This window comes from Bubalus kerabau, chromosome 10, assembly GCF_029407905.1.
Source record: "Bubalus kerabau isolate K-KA32 ecotype Philippines breed swamp buffalo chromosome 10, PCC_UOA_SB_1v2, whole genome shotgun sequence".
Lineage (NCBI taxonomy): Eukaryota > Metazoa > Chordata > Mammalia > Artiodactyla > Bovidae > Bubalus > Bubalus kerabau.
In genome coordinates, this window is record NC_073633.1 from 81,211,647 (window position 1) to 81,232,411 (window position 20,765).

At 38.7% G+C, this 20,765-nt stretch overlaps 1 protein-coding gene across 9 annotated transcripts in view; it reads left to right on the forward strand.

The window, feature by feature from the left end:
* The window catches only part of SYNE2 (spectrin repeat containing nuclear envelope protein 2), a 327,458-nt gene that overhangs the window by 197,420 nt on the left and 109,273 nt on the right, over nucleotides 1–20,765 (forward strand). For all 9 annotated transcript variants that reach the window (XM_055538301.1, XM_055538305.1, XM_055538307.1 and 6 more), the window contains 8 exons: nucleotides 2,314–2,499; nucleotides 4,136–4,258; nucleotides 5,686–5,868; nucleotides 8,191–8,322; nucleotides 11,472–11,669; nucleotides 12,277–12,351; nucleotides 13,552–13,662; nucleotides 19,236–19,352. In XM_055538301.1, the coding sequence (XP_055394276.1) occupies nucleotides 2,314–2,499; nucleotides 4,136–4,258; nucleotides 5,686–5,868; nucleotides 8,191–8,322; nucleotides 11,472–11,669; nucleotides 12,277–12,351; nucleotides 13,552–13,662; nucleotides 19,236–19,352 (1,125 nt within the window). The remainder of the gene's footprint in view (nucleotides 1–2,313; nucleotides 2,500–4,135; nucleotides 4,259–5,685; nucleotides 5,869–8,190; nucleotides 8,323–11,471; nucleotides 11,670–12,276; nucleotides 12,352–13,551; nucleotides 13,663–19,235; nucleotides 19,353–20,765) is intronic.

Below are 20,765 nucleotides of genomic sequence, written 5' to 3' on the forward strand. Positions count from 1 at the left end.
TGAAAACAATAATTTACAAATCTTTGTGTGGACGTGTGTTTTCACAGATTACTGGCTCTTACAGTATTTAGCTAGGTCAGAAACTGGCAAATTATTTTCCAAAATGTCTGTACCATTTTCATTCCCACTAATAATATGAGTTCTAATTAATTATCCTGTATTTTTGTCAGGACTTGATATTATCTTTTACATTTTACTCTAGTGACATGTAGTGGTATCTCATTGTGATTTAAATGGCATTTTTTTAATGACTAATGATTAATTTATTTGAGCATTTATTTGTATACTTACTTGTCATTTGTACACTTCCTTTGTGAAGTCTGTTCAGTTTTTCTTTATTGCCCAATTTTAAATTGGGTTGTCTGTCTTTTTATTATTGAATTATAAGAGTGATTTATACAGTATTCTAAAATCCAGTCCTTTATTAGGAATGTAATTTACAAATATTTTTTCCCAGTTTGTGGCTTGTCTTTTCATTCTCTCAATATTATATTTCAGAGATCAAATGTTATTACTTTGATGGGGTCTAATTTATAAATATTTTTTCATTTATGTATTATTCTTTTGTGTTGTATCTAAGAAATCTTAGACTTAGCACCACGTTTTGAAAGGGCTCACCCTTAAAATACTTCAGTGCTTTGTTGAAAATCAATGACCTCTCATATATGTGAGTCTGTTTCTGGACCGTCTTATTCTATTGATCTATGTGTCTATTCTTTTACCAATATGATGCAACTTTGATTACTACAGCTTTATAGTAAGTCTTGAAATCAGGGAGCATAAATTCTTCAACTTAGTCCTTCTTTTTCAAATTTGTTTTGGCTAATCTGAGTCTTTTGCATTTCCATACAAGTTATATAAGTTTTAGAATCAGCTTCTGTATCTGTGCAGAGGTCTGTTGGAATTTTGAGTGGGATTGAATTAACTCTAGATCAGTTTGGTGAGAATTTACATCTTAGCCATATTAACTGTTCCTATCTAAGAACATGATGTTTCTCTATTTTTTCTGGTCTTCTTTAATTTCTCTTTAATGTAAATTGTTAAATTTATACCTGTGTATTTTTTGATGCCATTGTAAATAGTATTATTGGAAAAAGCATTGGTTTTAGTTTTGGTTTCCTTAAAGTTTTCTGCTGGGATTTTGAATGAAGTCAGTAACCTTATTAATTTTAGACTTGATTCTAGTCTAGAAATAACTAGATTTCTAGTTGCATGGTCTTTCTCATGTCAGTTATTTTTTATGAAATTATCTGAAGGCAACATTATCAGGTTGAACATTTCCAACAGGTGGCTGAGATATTTTGATATCTTAAGTTTGAAAGTTAATGATTATAATTATTAAAAGGAAAAAAAGAAAAATTATAAGGAAGAATGTCTGAGAGACTTTAAAAATGGATGTTTTCCACTTTTATTTGGTTTTATCAGCTAGAACTCTTTGGTATCAAATTATTCAAGTCACTTCAAGCTATAAGGTTGTCTCACAGAAGTCAGTGACTCCATGTGGTAAGGCCAAGGAGGAGACTGGCACCAGGACTGGCAAGCCACAGAACTGCCTCTTCATTTCTCATCCCCACTTCATTTATCTATTTCTCCAAAGCCCATGTTCCCAAAATTACAAATCAGCCAACTGAATGGCTTTCTTGGCCCTAATTCCAAATTTATAGAGGGATGGACTTACAGGTCAGGTGTTTCTGATTCTGTTAATGACAGTGGAGGAGCAGGGCTACATGCTGTAAGATAGCTGCTGCAAGCCCACCGAAATGGAGTAGACAGTCTATAGTCACTACTGCCACTGAGAAGAATGTTCAGTGTTTCACTGTTGTGCAGTCACTCAGTCGTGTCCGACTCTTTGTGACCCCATGAACTGTACCCTGCTAGGCTTCCCTGTCCTTCACTATCACCTGGAGTTTGCTTAAGCACATGTCCATTGAGTCAGAGATGCCATCCAACTATCTCATCCTCTGTCACCCTTTTCTCCTCCTGCCCTCAATCTTTCCCAGCATCAAAGTCTTTTCCAGTGTTTCATCACAAAAGTGGAAATGAACAGGAGTTTGAAATATTGAGACAAATTCAGATTTTTTCTGATTTAATTTTTTTTAATTAAGGTACAATTCACATAAAACATTTATTAGTTTCAGGTGTCCAATAGAATGATTCAATATTTGTATGTATTGCAAAATGATCACTCACATTAAGTCTTGTTGACATCCATCACCATACATAGTTATAGAATTTTCTCTATTTTAAATTTTGATTACCTTGTTCCAATATCTTGCTGTTTCTCTCTCATTTTTCATGTTTTCTGTTATCTAGATGGCTTTGGAGGATTCAGAACAGAAGCACACTCTTTTACATTCAGTTTTCACAGATCTCGAAGACCTGTCATCGATTTTTGAGACAGATGACTTAGCACAGTCCATACAAGAGTTAAGTCATCAAGTAGCAGCTTTACAACAAAGAATCATAGAAAGCCTTCCACAGATTCAGCGAATGGCTGATGTAAGTCGGCACTACAAAGATGTAACTTCTTATTTTAAGTTTATATTTCATTTAGTAAATTAGACTTATGCTGCCAATCAGTTCCTACAAAGACACATTGATCTGATATATATATTTTTTATTTATGTTATTTTTTGAATGATACTTTACTTTGTGCCCTATAATACAACTACAGTAAAAAATCATATCCCCATTCTCAGTTCAGAAGTGGTCTTTTAAAAGGGAGGAACCAAAAAATAAAAAAAATAAAAGGGAGGAACCTTGGTCAAATATGCTCAGTGTATTCTCTTTGTCAGAGAGGAGATATTATTGATTTTAAAGCACAGATTAGCGAAGAGGGAGTTAAAACAGACAGCTTCCCAAGACTTCTGTGACCTATAGCAAATATTTATTGAGAGGATGCTGTATATGAGCCACTGGACTTTTAAATAATTTTATTTATTTTAGCTTGAAACGTGTGAGGCATTTATCTAAGGATGGAGTCACACAGCAAAGGCAGATGCAGTTAGTCTTAGTAATTTACCTTTTACTTCTCAGTAACATTCCCTGCAGTACACTTAAGTAACTTCAGAGCATCATACTTGTTAAATATTCTTATTCCAAAATTGTTAAATGTGTCTACAACTTTTCACAGAAATTACCATAAAATGCATTATATACTTTCTTAAATGTAAGGTGCAGAAAATAATTTCAATATGATTGAACTTCTCATAATATGAAGACATCACTATAAATTACCATAATTACTGCTTCATTTGCTTGTAGAGTTATGTTTGTCCTGTATTGAATGGCTCTAAATTGCTATAATTTGAAACCCTTTGTCGATTCCTATGTAGTTTTTTCTGTTTCCTTCATTATTAGGCATACCTTATTTTTGCTGCACTTTATTTGCATTAAGCTCTAGAGATCTGAAGGCCCTCTTACAGTGTGAGTGGACTTTAAAATGTAGGTTTTATAGCACATATTCTTAAATATGGGAGTTTGATAGCAAAAATTGCAGCGTTTTTACTTTAATGTTTTGGCCATGTTCTAGAGGTTGACGTTGACGGGAGAATAGCCACTGGACAAATGATCTATTGTTTATGTCAACCTGAGTAGGTTATAAGGTAATTTAATGATGCTGCACATGACAACAGTTTGTTAGGGAATTGGCAAGAAAATCTGTCAATTTTCTAGCTCCTTGTGTGTTTGTTTCCCAAGGGTGACTGTATCATTCTACTTAGAGTAGTAAGAATTTTTTTTCAACATTAGACCCACTTGTATTCAAGTGTTTGAGCACATTCCAAAGATAAATCTAAAGAGTTTGCACATAATTGACAATTTACTTAAAATTGTTTCAGATGCATTCTGCTTTTGTTCTCATAGCATAAATAATTAAATATTGGCCTCTCGAGGATCTTTAACCCAGCAACTATATGCAGTGCTTTGTACTGTTACATGCCATTACTAACAGAACAGTGTTTTTATTGAAAACAATCTACATTATCTGTGAAGCACTTGGTTAGTTTTTAAGAGATACAAGTGGCAAACATGTTTCGGTTAAACGTGAAAATAAATGGCAACAAATTGTGTTTTATAAAGATGATTAACATATATTATACTGCGTGAGTGTGTTATTTTGTTTATGAAATTCTAGGATGTGGTTGCCATTGAAACAGAAGTAAAATCAATGGAGAAGAAAGTTTCAAAAATCAAAGCTATCCTGTTATCCAAAGAAATATTTGATTTTTCACCTGAAGAACATCTTAAGCATGGAGAGGTAAGCATAGATCTGTTTAAAAATCTTTTCTCTTGGTACTTATTATGCTTATTTAAAAATATGTAATAATATGTGATTTAAAGTAAGAGCAAGATCAAGTTGAGAATGACTATAAGGCAATGGCACCCCACTCCAGTACTCTTGCCTGGAAAATCCCATGGACGGAGGAGCCTGGTAGGCTGCAGTCCATGAGGTCGCTAAGAGTCGGACACGACTGAGCGACTTCACTTTCACTTTTTACTTTCATGCATTGGAAGAGGAAATGGCAACCCTCTCCAGTGTTCTTGCTTGGAGAATCCCAGGGACAGAGGAGCCTGGTAGGAGGCCGTCTATGGGGTTGCACAGAGTTGGATACGACTGAAGTGACTTAGCAGCATCATGTTTTAAATCCTATTCATAGTGGTCTCTGTATAAAGATCATTTTCCTATAAGTTATTTTTTCAATTAATTTCTTCCTAAAACTTCAAGGTTCGGCAGTTTTTCCTTCAAGTCAAACCTAAGTGTTTAATAGTCTAGGAGCTTACGCCTCTGAGTCAGGAGAACTGGGTTCCAGCCTCAGCTGCTCTGCCCCTGTGCCTTTACATGATTGGTTAATATTTCTTGGATTTGTTTCATGACTATGCGGTGGTAATGCAGTGATTATGTTGGACAATTATAACATGTACAGAGCCTCTAGCACAGAAACTGGGACATACTGAACAGCAGGCAGATGTTGGTTCCCCCTTAGCCTATCAGTTAAGAGCGTGGACTTTGGGCTCAAGCAGCCCTGGGTTCTAATCCCAACCCTGCCTCTTTGTGGTGTGCCCCCATGTGGGTCTTCTAACTTCTATGAACCCAATTTCCTTACCTGTTTTGATCTCTGCCTCCTAGGACAGTTATGAAGATTAGAGGAAATAATGTATATGAAATGCTTAGTAAAGTGAATACTGTCTTGTAATTTATTCACTATGTAAATCCAGATTTCTATGGTCAGGATGTCATTAAAGTGAAGTAGAAGTATACTTTTGAGACTTAAGAAATTTGACAGGATAGTTATCCCTTCAGTGCAGTAAGCATTTTTTGAGGGTCTGTTAGTGGGAAGCCCTGTGCTGGGTGCAGTTGCTGTGAGAGTTAGTAAGGGGGCAGTACCTGCCTTACGTGGCTGACTGCCTGGCGACAACACAGAAAGCGAAACAATGGTTCTACAGACAGAGGTGGGAGGGGAGAAGGAAGAAAGGCTGTCCAAATGCGTCATGTTGTGCTGGAGGGCACGTTTGCCCCAGGCATTCTTTCCGGAGACCCCCCCTAACAACCAGATCACAAGTAATATTAGTTCTTTTCAACCTGAGCTAAGAAACTGTTTCAAAACTGTTAAGACAGAAGTTTAATATTTAATCGATTTAAGAGTGGCCTTTTTGTCCCCCACTTGTGTACCATGTTTATCTAAGGTGATATTGGAAAATATACGTCCCATGAAGAAAACCATTGCTGAAATCGTGTCTTACCAAGTGGAACTGAGGTTACCACAGACAGGAATGAAGCCTCTGCCTGTGTTTGAGCGGACAAATCGGCTTTTACAAGACATAAAACTGTTGGAAAATGTGACTCAGGAACAAAATGAGTTGTTAAAGGTGAGTGGCTTGTGATGACAGCCAGCCTGTTGGATGAAAATGTTCAGCAAAAGCTGGTTTTGTTTTCAGTTTTAAAGGTTGGGTAGATCAAATTCCCATGACAGTAAGACACTGCCTGTGTTGATTCTTTTTGGTCTCTTCCAGTATTATTATCCAGGAGCCAGCATTGATATAAGAGAGTATTTTATTGTTCAGATGGAGCGAACATGATTTTTTCTTAGCTCTTACCCTTGTTCTGGTTGAAGACATTGAAGCATAGTTATGGTCTGTTTCATTCCATTCTTGAATAATTGAAGATCTACATGGGTAAAATGCTATGGGAAAAGATTCAACCTGCATAGTGCATTTGCAGTCACCTGAGGCCAACAGACCCAACAATAATCTCTTTATACATCTCAGTTGCTTTCCTTTTAATCATTTCATTTTATTACCAACATGATGCAGGTCAAGTAGGCACTTTGCCATTTTATTTTTACACGTTAGGAGACTAGTGTCCAAAGGTTAGGTGATTTGATAAAATACCAGACTTAACATGTGTTAGGATTAATTTATGTATGAATAAGACAAAAATTTGGGTTTCTAGCCTCCTAGTATTATTCTTCATATTAGAGTCTCTTCTTTCTAACTGATGGCATCTTCTAGCCTCTCCCTGAGGGCTTTCTTTTTATTCTTACATTTTGATTGATCTCAAGCCAAAGAATAGATAAAAATTGCATTTTACTTTGGTTTGTGCTCCTAGATCAACAACCACTCCTATAGGGAAAGAAAGTTCCTGAAAGAGCCACGGACTTTTCATCCCTCTTAGTAGACTCCCACATTCTGCCTACTGTTCTTGATTAGGGGGTCAGGGTAGGAGAAAAAGTTATTTTTCCTCCTTCCCACTCATCCCCTGGTTATAGGAAGAAAACTGCTATCTCCTTCTCCCTCTTCAGTTTCATTCACATTTGGTGGTCACTCTATTCTCCTGAGATTTGAGGATATTGTATCTCTTGTTTGAGTCTTAGCTCACAGTCTCTCTGGCCTAGCTACTGATCTGGTGACGTTATTTCCTAACACCCACAGGGAGAAAAAAGATCTGGCACTCAATGTACTATTTTTTTTTTTTAATAATATAAAGAGAAAACAAAAAGCAACGATAGAAAGTTTGATCTGTTTTTCATCTTTTTGTGTTTTATTGGTCTCTTGGTTAGAAAAAGAAAATAACAGTCCTGACTATGCTTTAAAATGACTCCTTCACAAGATGAAAGGGGGAAATAGAAGAGGAAATTAGGTTTTGTACCAAGTTAGATATCAAGCTGTGCTGCTAAAATTTTCCATCTTATTGTGTTAGTGGAAATCAGATATCATCTCAGGTATTTCAAAGCTAAGTAAACTGATAGTAATGAAAATCATAGAATGTGGTGCATTTCTTTTAATTTCTAGTTAGATATTGTTGTAAGTGCTCTCATTGTAGAAAATAAGACAAATTACTTTTGGAGGGAGTAATGGGATGTAGCTCATTACTGAGGGCTGGGAAGCAGGTGTGTGCAGTGAACATAGTTATTCATTTCCAGCCTGTGGCTAAAATTATAGTTAAATGTTAAAGAAAATATAAGGAAGAATTCTGTGTTGACCAGAAACTTTGTAGTTTCAAAAGGCATTTGGTTTCATTGTGAAGCATACCAAGGAAATATCCAGATCTTCTTTTGAAGTCCATTTCTTTGACTTTCATCACACTTTGTATCATTTAGCACACTGGTAGGTTCAAGCTCTTAACACCAGATTCCAGATATTGTTCTGGTCTGCCTTATTCTTCAAACTCTCAAGCCTCAACCTCTTACCATAAAACATACATCACGGATCCCAAAGAGTACCAGGTGAGGATGAGTCTGTACCAGGGAAATCTATCATTTCTCAAATCACTTGCCCTTTCCATTCTCAGTTAGGATTGTCACCTCTTTGTGTAGAAATATGACAAGGAATATGTATTAAATGTCTTACGTGACTATCAGTAATTTCGTAAAACTTAGCCTCTTTGTTTACATGCTATCAAATGCGTCCCAGAATAAGCCCATTACACTGGGACAACTTAAGGGCAAATGTATGTCTGATTCCACTCCCAGCATTGCCCAAGGTGCTCTGGCATCTAGTAGAGCAAGTCGGTCAGGTGCCAGCTTTGCACATGTTGTCCTCTATGTTGAGACTACCATTCCCTATTAAAAACTGTGTAGTTGTGTATTGGATAGAATTGACTGGAGTTTGGAACAGGGATAGACATTGAAAGGAACCCATTGGTCTAGTCATTGGATTGTAACAGATTCTTGTTGGGGGTTTATTTTATAGATAGCCATAAAACAGACAAATGAATGCAATGAAGAAATGGAAAAATTGAAGCAGATCTTAAATAATTATCCAGCTGAATTCTCCCATGAACATATGTCAACAGACCAAGCCGCCAACCTGTCACAAGTACAGGTATGTTTCTTTCATTTCATCTGTCTCATTCATTTGTCCAGCAGTTCATTCACTTTCTAAGCTGTTGGTATCTAGAAACCTTTTTGATGATCTGGTGTATTTCCTACTTCTCTCTTTCAATTGAAGGTATTTTATGTATATGATTACTTTCTATGCCTATTTCATTAAATAGGTTATTATATAATTATCATAATGGAAGTCTCTTCAAGTGTCTTTAGCCTCAACTTGGTGCATTTTGGCTGGTACCAAAGAAGCTGATGTAACACATGCTATTGGACAACCTGACTTCCCAGCTAGCATTCTGACATAGGGGTCATGCAGGCTGGGCTTTAGAGGTAAAGACTGAATGCTGTTGTAATCAAGAGTTCCATATACTAAGCAGTCTCACCATATGCCATAATTAACAATGTCCTACGTGCCCAGTTACAATGGTTTGCATGTTAACTCTCTATTGCCATCAAGTTGGTGTAGGCAAGCAGTTGCTGTGGTATTCTTTCTGTGAGTCATAGGGCAAATTTTTTAATGTCTAAAGTGAAGTACGGGGGAGTCTAAGATGACACAAGCTATTAAGTGGTGGACTCAATAAGGCAGACTCAATGTGTTAGTGATTCAGTATTAGAACACTGTCATATTTCCCTTTACATTAAAAAATTCAAGAACTCCAAAGAGCTTTCATGTATATTAAAGTTCAGAAATGTAAATATATCTGTTATTTTAAAATAGTGATAGTAAGCCCATTAAATATTAATGGAAATTATATTTTACAGGGAAAAAATATAGTGAGAAGAGTGACATTGTTTTGCATTTTTGCAAATCTCATGAGGATCTGGCTTTCTAGGAGACAGCTAGATTCTCACCTGGTTCTGCGTTCAATCTTTTGAGGTATATAGTTTTGTGTGAAGCATATAAAGATTTCCAACCTCTCAAAGACACATACATGGAAGAGAAATATTTTAATAATGCTTTTGAATAATTTTGGACGTCCTTTGAAACGACACTAAACTCTGACAAGTAGAATTACTCACAGGTTCATTGTTAAATGGAATTTGGAGCCATGTCAGTGAACTTTCATACTCTTACATTAAAATCCATCAGTCTGTCTTATATTGGAATGGATCTCCAAGCATGCATGATTTTATAACATCATGCTTGATCATATGGAAAACACTTATTTGACTTGTGATGTAGATCCTCCAAATGATGACGCATCTCAGTAGCCAATATTAAAGAATTCACACTTACTAACATCTACAGATGTCACCTCTTCAGAGGAATCTTTCTGTGTATTATGTACATATGTATGTATAGTTTAACAGCTGTCTTTTTTTCAAGTAAAAGTAGTATTCTATGGGGAAAAAAATGGATAGGTCAGCTTGAAACTTAATCACATGAGTGCTTTTCCTCAACCATTAAACTTTGGTGTACAACAGAAGTGCTTTATGCAGGCTTTGCACTTTGTCAAACAGAATATTAAAAATACATGTTCTTTATCAAGGATATTCTTAACTGAAGTTGGCTTTTTTTACAGTTAAATTCATGATACTAAATTACTATATTTAGTATGATCCTAAATTACTAGCTATGAAGCATCTAGTAATGCTAATACAGTTGATGTTTCTGCCTTGGTTCCTACCAGATGACAGGAGTTTTCCCCACCATTGCTTTTACTACAACACACAGTGAAAAATGTCAGCACAGTGAGAAAGGCCAGTAACATTTTGGTATTATTATGAAAATGATCTTGACCTCATAGAGTGCAGACCTCCTGGGGTTTGCAAATACTGCTTTGAGAATGGCAGCTTTGTGCCCTTCTCTGCCTCCATAATTCCAGTGGCTCTGGAGACTGGTCTGTTTCTCTAAGTGCTGTTCTAATGGCTATAATGTTATGTCTGTTGGGGGGCACTGTACCTCTGAAGTTTAGTGCTTATTGAAAAGGGACGCACACCACAGCTAACTTAGATTGAATTAAGTTATTTCCCAAAGGAATCACAAGAAGGTTCATTTCAAACAGAATAGGGGTATGGTGTCAGAATGTGTGCGGTGGCACTGGAGTCATGGGGGCTGGGTGTCAGAAGTCCAGGTCTGCGCTCTGTCGCTGGCTGCAGCTCTGGAAGAATCACCTTCTTTCTCTGGACTTCAGAACTTTCACTCATAGGTGGAGTTTCTCTGTCTCTAAAAAAAAAAAAAAAAAAAAGATGATTCTATCAATGTCTCTAGGATAAATGGACTGAAAGAAGAAATAAGGAAAAAAGGAATGAATGAACAGAGTGTTTAAAGAATACATTAGGGACAACATTTCAGTACCTGAAGTTCTGCTAAAAAGGAGCAGGTCTGTCTTCTGATACAGCTCAGGCTTTGAATGATGCCTTTCAGAGTACTGGAGAGGAGGATGTCAAACAAGACAATGCCTGACGTTTCCTCCAAATCCAGGATTCTATGACTCTGTAATCCTCCTAGACAGACAGTGGGCACCTGCACTTTTACTGCCCATGTATGACATTTTATTCCCACATATCAGTCGCACAAATTTTTTAACCTTATAAAGCTTGGAATTATTTCTTCATCATTCCCGTAAAAAATTACACTTCACAGCACCTTTATTTGCTTATTTATTCCCATATGGTAGGAAGCTTTGGCTGTAAGAAAAAAAGGAAATAAATTTAGGAAAACTAAAGAAGGCTTCAAAAGTGACAATAAAAGTGTGAGATTTCTAGCCTTGTTTTCTCTCAGTGGTTCCCAAATGTTAGTCTGCATACAAATCTTCTGGAAGTTTGTTAAAGTGTGGTTCTTTACCCCCTGTGGATTCTGGCCGGTCAGTCCTATGGCCACTGAGGTGAGGCAACCCTGGCTGTACTCCACATTCACCCATGGGGCTTGTTACAGATTTCTGAGCCACCACTTGACCCCCAGCAATTGATTAACAGGGTGTCAGGTGAGGCTAAAGCATCCTATAAGGGAGATCATAAACCCTCCCTGGATCATTTAGAAACACAACCAGATGGAAGGGAACTATGCCATACCAGGGACTAGTTCCTGGCTGTGCAAGCCCACAGCATAGAAAAAACTTCAGCTCTTGCACCAAATGCAGCAGGCTCCTGTGGCAAAGGCATCAGATGTCCCAAACCAATGCAAACATTCTTTCTGCATAGGGAGAAATTGAAGGTATGGAAAAGCAGATTCTGAGCTTGAACCAGAAGAAAGAAGACCTGGTGGTGGACTTGAAGGCTGCCATACTAAATCTTCACCAGCATTTACAGCAAAAACAGCAAGAATTAGAACAGGAAGTGCTGTCAGTCGGGGCATCTGAGGAGAATACAGGGGCTGAGAAGGATGCTTCTGAGTGGAAGGTGGGTATGGCTGTAGTTAACAATGGTCCCACATTCCTCAAGAGCTTTAAATTGGTAGTATTTTTCATCTGGAAAACCTGCGGCCTCTATATTTATGGCCTATAGAAAAGGAATTTCTTCACGAGGAAATACTCTGCCTGAGATTATTCATGAGTGAATGTTAATTCTCAGGGTGTGTCTGTGCTGGACTCAATCCAGAATTCTTATGCCCAAGTTACTTAAGGGGGTGCTTATGAAATCCTATGGATAGGTGGGTGGCAGCCACCCTTTGAAGTGTCTTCCTACCAAACCGTGAGCCCATTGCAAACTCAAAAATGGGCCCAGCACCTCTCAAAGCCCACTTTGAATCTACATCAGTGAATCGCATTCTTGAATTGTTTGATGAGGGGCCACAGAAAGCAATGCAAATGAAAGGGATCTAAGATTTGACCGAGTCATGATATTTGGCTGGATGAGTTGAGAGTTGCTAAACCCAGAGGCTACTTGTGTAGGTGGGCATCCTGGATAAAGTGAGTAAAAAATTAGCTACATAAAAAAGCAGCCGGGCCGGGATCCTGATGAAGTTGAACAGCAACCCGGCTGAAAGTCTTTGTACTGTGCCTTTCAGTTGAACAGAACGAGTTCCATGTCCTTCCTGCCAGCACTCGAGGAAGAGGCAGAAGAGAGCTCTCTGAAGAGTGAAGTAAGGAAAATGATTTTCTCGTTCAAGTTTGGTAGAAGCGTAATCTCTAAAAGGTCAATGAGAAGATCTTAAAATGAATGGAAACATAAGGATTTTTAAAATTCGATGCCAGTATTTTGTAAGGGTGGTTGAAGTAGTTATCTTATGTTATTAATGTTTAAGTGCATATAAACCTACTTCAGGCCGGAGTGGGATAAATGTAATTCAGACACACTTGTTGGCAGAAGGGAGAAGATGAAGTTCTTTGTCATATCCTGAGTTCTGAGTACTTTCTCTGGAGTTTTGAGAGTTTGCTGTTTGGCTGGCACTCCTGGTGGCTTTATCTTTCCATATTTGAATTACTCTTGCAGTCAGACAGCACTGCCAAGGACACGAAGAACGGTGTTGGCAACTAACCCTACAATGTTACTACTCCTATCAGAACGGGTTGAATGAGACCTTTACCAGTTTTCTCATTATATCAATTTCCATTTCATACTTTAAGAACTAAAGTAGTTAATGGGTCTGAGCCAAAGGGAAGAAAATTGCAGCAATTGACGGTTTTTAATGTCTCCTACGTAACGAGCAGACATTCTTCCTGCTCGTTTTATAGATTGCTCAGTAGCTCCATGGTCACACGGAATAGCCTGTAGTCCTTCACCATATCACTGGGACACGTGGGGCTGAGTGGTCGGATGAGGAGTGACCCACAGACAGCTTTGTGATCTGATTCTACCTCTTCATAGCAGAGAAAATTTTGAAAATGAAAGAGGTGCTGGAGCCAAAATAAGAGTGCATTTCAGTATGATTCTAATTTGAGACCTGTATTTGCCTCTGAGCTGATATGTTTATAATCATTGTCTGTCTTTGACACCAGTCAAAAAAATACATGTTGTTAAAGAGCCTTTGAGATTACATTTACCAAAGCAGATGAAATTCCTAAAGTGCTGTTTTAAAGCTCCCCTTTGTAGGACATGAACTGACTGCCAACTTTAAGAATATTTTTTTGGCTTTAGGAAGAGCAACCACATTTGGACTCCTGTGATGTAGTTATCCAAAGAAATTGATGATAAATAGTGGGGGAAGGGGAGGAGAGGGTGGAATTAAGGACTGCAATTATACTGCCTGGTAAGCTGAGTGTTACATAAAAGATATAAGGAGGATGCTGTTATGATGGTAGGAAATCACCTCCCTCTGCTAATCAATTGATTGCTGTGTTAGAGTGGAGATAAGAAAGCAGAGCCATCTTCCGGGTTCCTGTCTTTACTCTGGAAACATGACAAGGACGTGGAGGAGGACAGGGCATCCTCATCCTCTGGAACAATCATTCAGGTAATACTGTGCGGGTCACATTTCTTGGGGGTGGGGATGGGCAGGGATAGCAAGTCAAAGCAAAGATTTTCTTGTTTGAAAGAATGTTTCAGGAGGGAATCTATGTGGGTTGAAAATTTTTAAACTTCTTACCGCTACCTCTGGACAAAGCAAAGACAGCCGAGTATTAGTTGCATTTCTTTTGTGTGCTCAGTGATAATGTTTTTGCTGAGACCCTAAGTCATGTCCGACTCTTGTGACCCCATGGACTGTAGCCCACTAGGCTACTCTTCATGGGATTTTCCAGGCAAGAGTACTGGAGTGGGTTGCCATTTCTTCTCCAGGGAGTCTTCTGATCCAGGGATCAAACCCACGTCTCCGGTATTGGCAGGTGGATTCTTTACCACTGAGCCACTAGGGAAGCCTGTAAGTATTTACCTGAGGAAAACTCCCTAAGTGAAAATCCAAACTAAAAAAAAAACAGTTAAAGGAGCAGCTAAAAGGTTGACCAATGTGGTTAAAGCATTTAACATGCCTCTTTTTGGGGGAGCAGTTGAGGGTGAGAGTTCTCTTTTTGAACAAAGTAGTGTGGAAGATAAATTAATGAAATAAGTCTTTTTGCTTCTGCTTCTGCTTCATTGACTACGCTGAAGGCTTTGATTGTGTGGATCACAACAAACTGTGGAAAACTCTTAAAGAGATGCAAGTACCAGACCTTACCTGTCTCCTAAGAAATCTGTATGTAGGTCAAGTAGCAACAGTTAAAACTGGACATGGAACAATGGACTGGTTTAAAAAATTGGGAAAAGAGTATGTCAGGGCTGTATATTGTTATCCTGCTTATTTAACTTATATGCAGAGTACATCATGTGAGATGTACTGGGTAATCACAAGCTGGAATCAAGATTGCTGGGAGAAATACCAACAACCTCATATATGGAGATGACACCACCCTAATGACAGAGAGTGAAGAGGAACTAAAGAGCCTCTTGATGAGGATGAAAGAGGAGAGTGAAAAAGCTGGCTTGAAACTCAACATGTGAAAAATTAAGATCTTGGCATCGATCCCATCGATTCATGGCAAGTAGAAGAGGATAAAGTAGAAGCAGTGACAGATTTTATTTTCTTGGGTTCCAAAATCACTGCAGATGGTGACTGCAACCATGAAATTCAAATGTGCTTGCTCTTTGGAAGGAAGCTTTGACAAACCTAGACAGAATATTTAAAAGCAGATATCACTTTGCTGACAAAAGGTTCTTATAGTCAAAGCTATGGTTTTTCCAGTTGTCATGTATAGATATGAGAGTTGGACTGTAAAGGCTGAGCATCAAAGAACTGACGCTTTCTAATCGTGGGGCTGGAGAAAACTCTTGAAGAGAGTCCTTTGGACAGCAAGGAGATCAAATCAATCAATGCTAAAGGAAATCAATCCTGAATATTTATTGGAAAGACTGCAGCTAAAGCTGAATACTTTGGCCATGCAAAGAGCTGACTTAATGGAAAAGACCCTGATGCTGGGAAAGATTAAAGGCAAAAAGAGAAGGGAGCAGTAGAGGGTGAGATGATTAGATAGCATCACCAATTCAATGGACATGAATTTGAGCAAACTAGAAAATATTGGAGGACAGAGAAGTCTGGTATGCTGCAGGCCATGGGGTCACTAAGAGTCAGACAGGACTTAGTGACATGAATGAATGTCATGTCACTAAGAGTCAGACATGAATGAATAACAACTTTTTGCTCCTTGTGAATTTATAAACTTCTTCAGTCTCTCAAAATAGAGGGCAAATGCCCTCACATTAGAAAATCATTTCATGCTGATATGAAGACGATGTTTTTCCCTTGCTTCTAAAGGATCTCTGCATCATTATGATCCACACTTCCCCCTTACCTGCCTCCTGACTAGGGCTGACCCTACCCAGCTCCCAGGCCAGTCCTTTCTTTGATAGTTGGCATGGGGACACTTATGCCAGCATCGTTGATCTCTGCTTCTTGGTCATGTCCTTTCCTCTCTACTTCAGAAGTGTTCACATTTCCCTTCCCTAACAAGTTCCTTCCTCCATTGCCCTATCCCTCCCAAAGCCCAGACCATCTCTTTAGAACTGCTCTGCCTCCACAGGTACCCTTCTCTCCATATCTGCCTAAGGACTTCCTTCCTGCTCATCCGTAAAGTCACTTTTCAACTCCCACTGCCTCCAAGAACCCCCTTGTTCTTTCCCTTTGTTTTCCCATAGCATTCTGAACCTCAGTTATTATAATTTATCAGTTTTATACATCGATCTGACACAGTTTCATGAGAAGCAGGAACTTGATCTTCTACATTTTGATGTCCTGTACTGGGCTGATAATGCTACTTTGTAATTTATTTGTTTCTTTTTGGCTGTTCTAGGTCTTCCTTGCTACCCAGGCTTTTCTCTAGTTGCATGGAGCAGGGGCCACTCTCTGTTAGTGGTGCCCTGGCTTCTCTTGTTGGAGAGTACAGGCTCTGGGCACCAGTCAGTAGTTCAGCTTGCGGGCTCTAGAGCACAGGCTCAATAATTGTGGCGTATGGGCTTAGTTGCTCCGCAGCTTGTGGGATCTTCCTGAATTGGGGATCAAACCCATGTCTCCTACATTGGCGGGTTGACTCTTTACCACTAAGCCACCTGGAAAGCCCTCAATATGCTACTTTAATGTGTTGAATTTCTTGATCCTGCTTTCCAGATCAATTTCATGGTGCTTCCTCTTTCATTTATGGCTAAATGTCTTTAGTTCGTGCTCCTTTTTCTTGGCTCCATTTGTAATCGAGATTTTGCCCCTTGCTATATTTATACTGCCATTGACTTCTGGATATTAATTTTCAGTTCAGTCACTCAGTTGTGTCCAACTCTGTGTGACCCCATGGACTGCAGTACCCCAGGCTTCCCTGTCCATTACCATCTCCTGGAGCTTGCTCAAACTCATGTCCTTCGAGTCGGTGATGCCATCCAACCATCTCATCCTCTGTCGTCCCCTTCTCCTGCCTTCAGTCTTTCCCAGCATCAGGGTCTTTTACAATGAGTCAGTTTGTATCAGGTGGCCAAAGTATTGAAGTTTCAGCTTCAGCATCAGTCTTTCCAATGAGTGTTAAAGAGTTGATTTCCTTTAGGATTAACTGGTTTGATCCCCTTGGTGTCCAAGGAACTCGCAAGAGTCTTCTCCAACACCACAGTTCAAAAGCATCAATTCTTCAACGCTCAATTTTCTTTATGGTCCAACTTTCACATCCATACGTGACTATTGGAAAAACCATAGCTTTGACTAGATGGCTCTTTGTTGTCAAAGTAATGTCTCTGCTTTTTAATATGCTGTCTAGGTTGGTCTTAGCTTTTCTTCCAAGGAGCAAGCATCTTTGAATTTCTTGGCTGCAGTTACCATCTGCAGTGATTTTGGAGCCCAAGAAAATAAAGTCTATCACTGTTTCCATTGTTTTCCCATCTATTTGCCATGAAGTGATGGGACTGGATGCCGTGATATTTGTTTTTTGCATGTTGAAGTGCCCTTTTATTAGTCCTGATCCTTCTTGACCTCTAGCAGTAGCAACCTCTTCCTTCTTGAAATGCAGCGTTCCTCTGGCTTTGTTAATTCTATACGTTCTTGTCTCATCTGTCTGCAGCCCCTCTTCCAGCTCCTTCTCTTTACCCATCTCTGTCATAGCGGGCATTTCCCCCAGTGGTTTACCACCTTCTTTCTTCTCTGTTTTGTCTCATGGCAGTTTCTCCTCTCTTAAGTTTTGTAGTCACCTCTATGCCAAAGATTCCCATTTTAAATCTCTGGTCTTGATTTTTCCTGTAAATCTGTTCCACATTTCTACCATCCAAATACATTTCTCTTTTTGCATATGTTTTCTCAAAACCATTTACCAACTTTTCTTCAAAGCTTACCCTGCCTCGTAATCTCTCAGTGTCTGTTAGTGATACAACTCTCTTATCAGTGTCTGAGACAGTCTTCAGAGTCATCTCAGGCACCTCATTTGTCTGGCCTTTTATGGCTACTGCTCAAGTGATGTCCATTCAGTCTTTACACCCTTCTTCTGCCATTATTTTTGTCATTATCCTATTCCAGGCAATTATTAACTTCTTCCCTAGACTTTGAGAGGAGTCTTCTAAGTGGACTTGTAGCCTCCAATCATTTATACATCTTATACTTAACTGATGGATCTTCCTAAAGCAGTTCATGTTAAATTCAAGTCTTTCCTAGATTCTGATTTCTACTGAATAAAATGCAGTGTTCTTAGCCTGGCATTCCAGACTTTTCATGATCCCAGCTTACGTTCCCACTTTTATCTAAGTTTTACCTTTAGTTCTTGGTTCATACCTTTCTAATAGCAGTTACTGTTTTCAGTACATGGAGCTCTTAGGAATTACTAGGTGCTTTGTATATGTCATCTTGTTTACTAATTACAGAAATGAGTGAGCTGGGTTGTGTTGCCACTTTAAAGATGAAGCAAGTGAGGCTCAGAGAGTCCAGGTTAATTTGTCCAATATCACGCAGCTTGTAAGTACAGCGGTCAAGATTGGTTGATTACAATATGCATACTTTTCCCACCACATTGGTCTTTTGTGTAAGTTTCATTTTCCCATTGTTTAACCTTGATTAACCTACCAAGTGGATCAAAGTGTACATCCATTTAAAATGTGACACACATCATTAAACTGTCCTCTAGAAAGACAATAATTTTATTTCTACCAGAATGCATGGAAATGCCTCTTTTCTGACCTCAAGTTAATATTGGAAATTTTCAACCTTAGTTAAACATAGCCAGTGGATTAAATTGCATATATTCTAAGGATGTTGACTATCACTTCAGGTGTGAATTGGCTTTCATGTTCTTTTTTTATGATTCATGTATCCAGGCCACTTGTCATTTTCTACATAGAAGTTGATGTGCTCCTTATTTATTTGTAAAAGTAATTAATACATTAAAGATGTTAACAGTTTGCGAGATGTCATCTCAATCTGTTATTTCTCTTTTAACTTAGATTATGATGTCTTTTTGTGGCACATGTTATTTAGGTTGTTAATACTAACATTTTTTCCCTTTATTGTCAAGCTTTAAAAGTCCCTTCTCACTCTTAGAATGGAAACAGATTCGCTCATATTTCCTTCAAGAATTTTTATGGTGTATCCTTTACATTTAAATATTAGATACAATTGGAATTCATTGTTAGCAGGGAGACAGAGATTTGGTTATGTTTTTCCTGAAGTGCCTGGATAAGATAGTTGTTCCCAAATTTTAAAGTTTCATCTTTCCTTCATTATTGGAAATAGGACTTTTATCACATAATCTTATTTAAGTTTAATTCTCATAATAATTCATTTAAATACCCAATTCTTTGGATTTCTTATGTGTTCCTGATTAACCACAAAGCTTTGGAGATTTAAGTCTTCAAATAAAGATAAACTTCAAGAAGTTGATTTTTCTCCCCTAATGAGCAGACTTTTTTTTCCTCAATGTACCTGACTAGTCTAGACATTTTTGTAAGCAGGTGATTTGTAAACTGAGCAGGTGCAGAAAGGACTTGTAAGGCTTCAGGGCAGGAACTTTTCTGAACCTCTGATTCTTTTCTTTACAGGAGGCAGCTGGGAAAATAAGCACATGTGATAGTTCCCTGGCACAGGTTCTTGAACCAGACCTGCTGAACACCGAGCGAGGCCCAGAATTTTCCCTGAGCCCCAACCGAACACCAGAGGTAGGTCCCTGCTGCTGATGAGCCATCTGCCCAAACCCCTGGACTAGCACCCAGAGATGGCGGGCTCTCTGTGTTTTGCGATATTTTGTATTACCAAGCAAGAGGTCTTTGTGAACCTTAACACCTCCATGTGTGCTGCCACGCTGGAGAACTGGAAGATTTTCCATCAGATATTTACATGGAGACTAAGCGTGGCACAGAGCAAGTAAAGACTTTTTACTCACTCACCACGTGCCAGGATGAACCAGCCTTTCCAGTAGTATCCCCTTCTTTTTTCTGTAGATACAACTTATGGGGGTGACAGAAGTGGAGGAGAGCGAATGTTAATTATCTACCTATTACATTAGAGGCATTTGTGTTTGCTCTCTAATCCTCAGATTAAATAAGGTAGGTTAACATGTACCATACATTTACAAAAGCAAAATCAAAATTCAGTGTGTAAAAGTACAGTTAGTAAATGGAGGAATAAGGAGGTAGACCCAGAATATTCCAGTCTGCCTTCCTAATTTGAATATTTAGTATTTAAAGATGTAAAACTGAGGCAGATTTGGCCTCACCACATAAGCTGCCACCACACCATCCCAGCAGCATATTTAGTATTTGTGCAAATGCATTTAGGTCGGGCACTTTACCTAAATCTTCCCTCTTAGCACAGTAGGCAGCACATCAGTCTCATAACCTGAAGATCCTGAGTTCGAGCCTCAAAGAACAGCAGATCCTTCACTTTTGGGGCTTCCCAAGTGGCGCTAGTGGTAAAGAACCCGCCTGCCAATTCTGGAGACGTAAGAGATGCGGGTTTGATCCTTGGGTCCAGAAGATCCCCTAGAGGAGGAAATGACAACCTACTCCAGTGTTCTTGCCTGAAAAATCCTATGGACAGAAGAGCCTGGTGGGCTACAGTCCATGGGATCATAAAGAGTCAGACACAACTGAAGCGACTTAGCGTGCTAGGCACTTTAGCCAGGCAGTTTTGCATTTTATAAAAGGGGGTGGTGTGTGCAGATATTGGTAGAATTGATAGAAAAGTATTTAAAGGTTTGGTATTTTGGCATGAAATACTGCTACAGCCAGAAAACTCATTTGCATTTTAACTGGATCTTGGTACTCAAATCAGTGATGTGTTGTACAGAAATCAAGCACTGCCACATTCATTGACTGGGAGGCTAACTTGAATGCCAGAATTATGTCAAAAATGTGGACTTGCAGACCCCAAGGCATAATGAAATCAGAGATTGAATCCTGGGTCTAGGATTGAATCCAGTGACCATAGGCAGTTTGAATAACTTTTCTAAGCCTCAGTTTCCTCATCTGTACACTGGGAATAATGGATTTGTGGCATAAAATATGAGATAGTCTTAGCACAGTAGCTTAGCTCTAGAATCCAGTAAATGATTGGGTATTATTAATTTATAT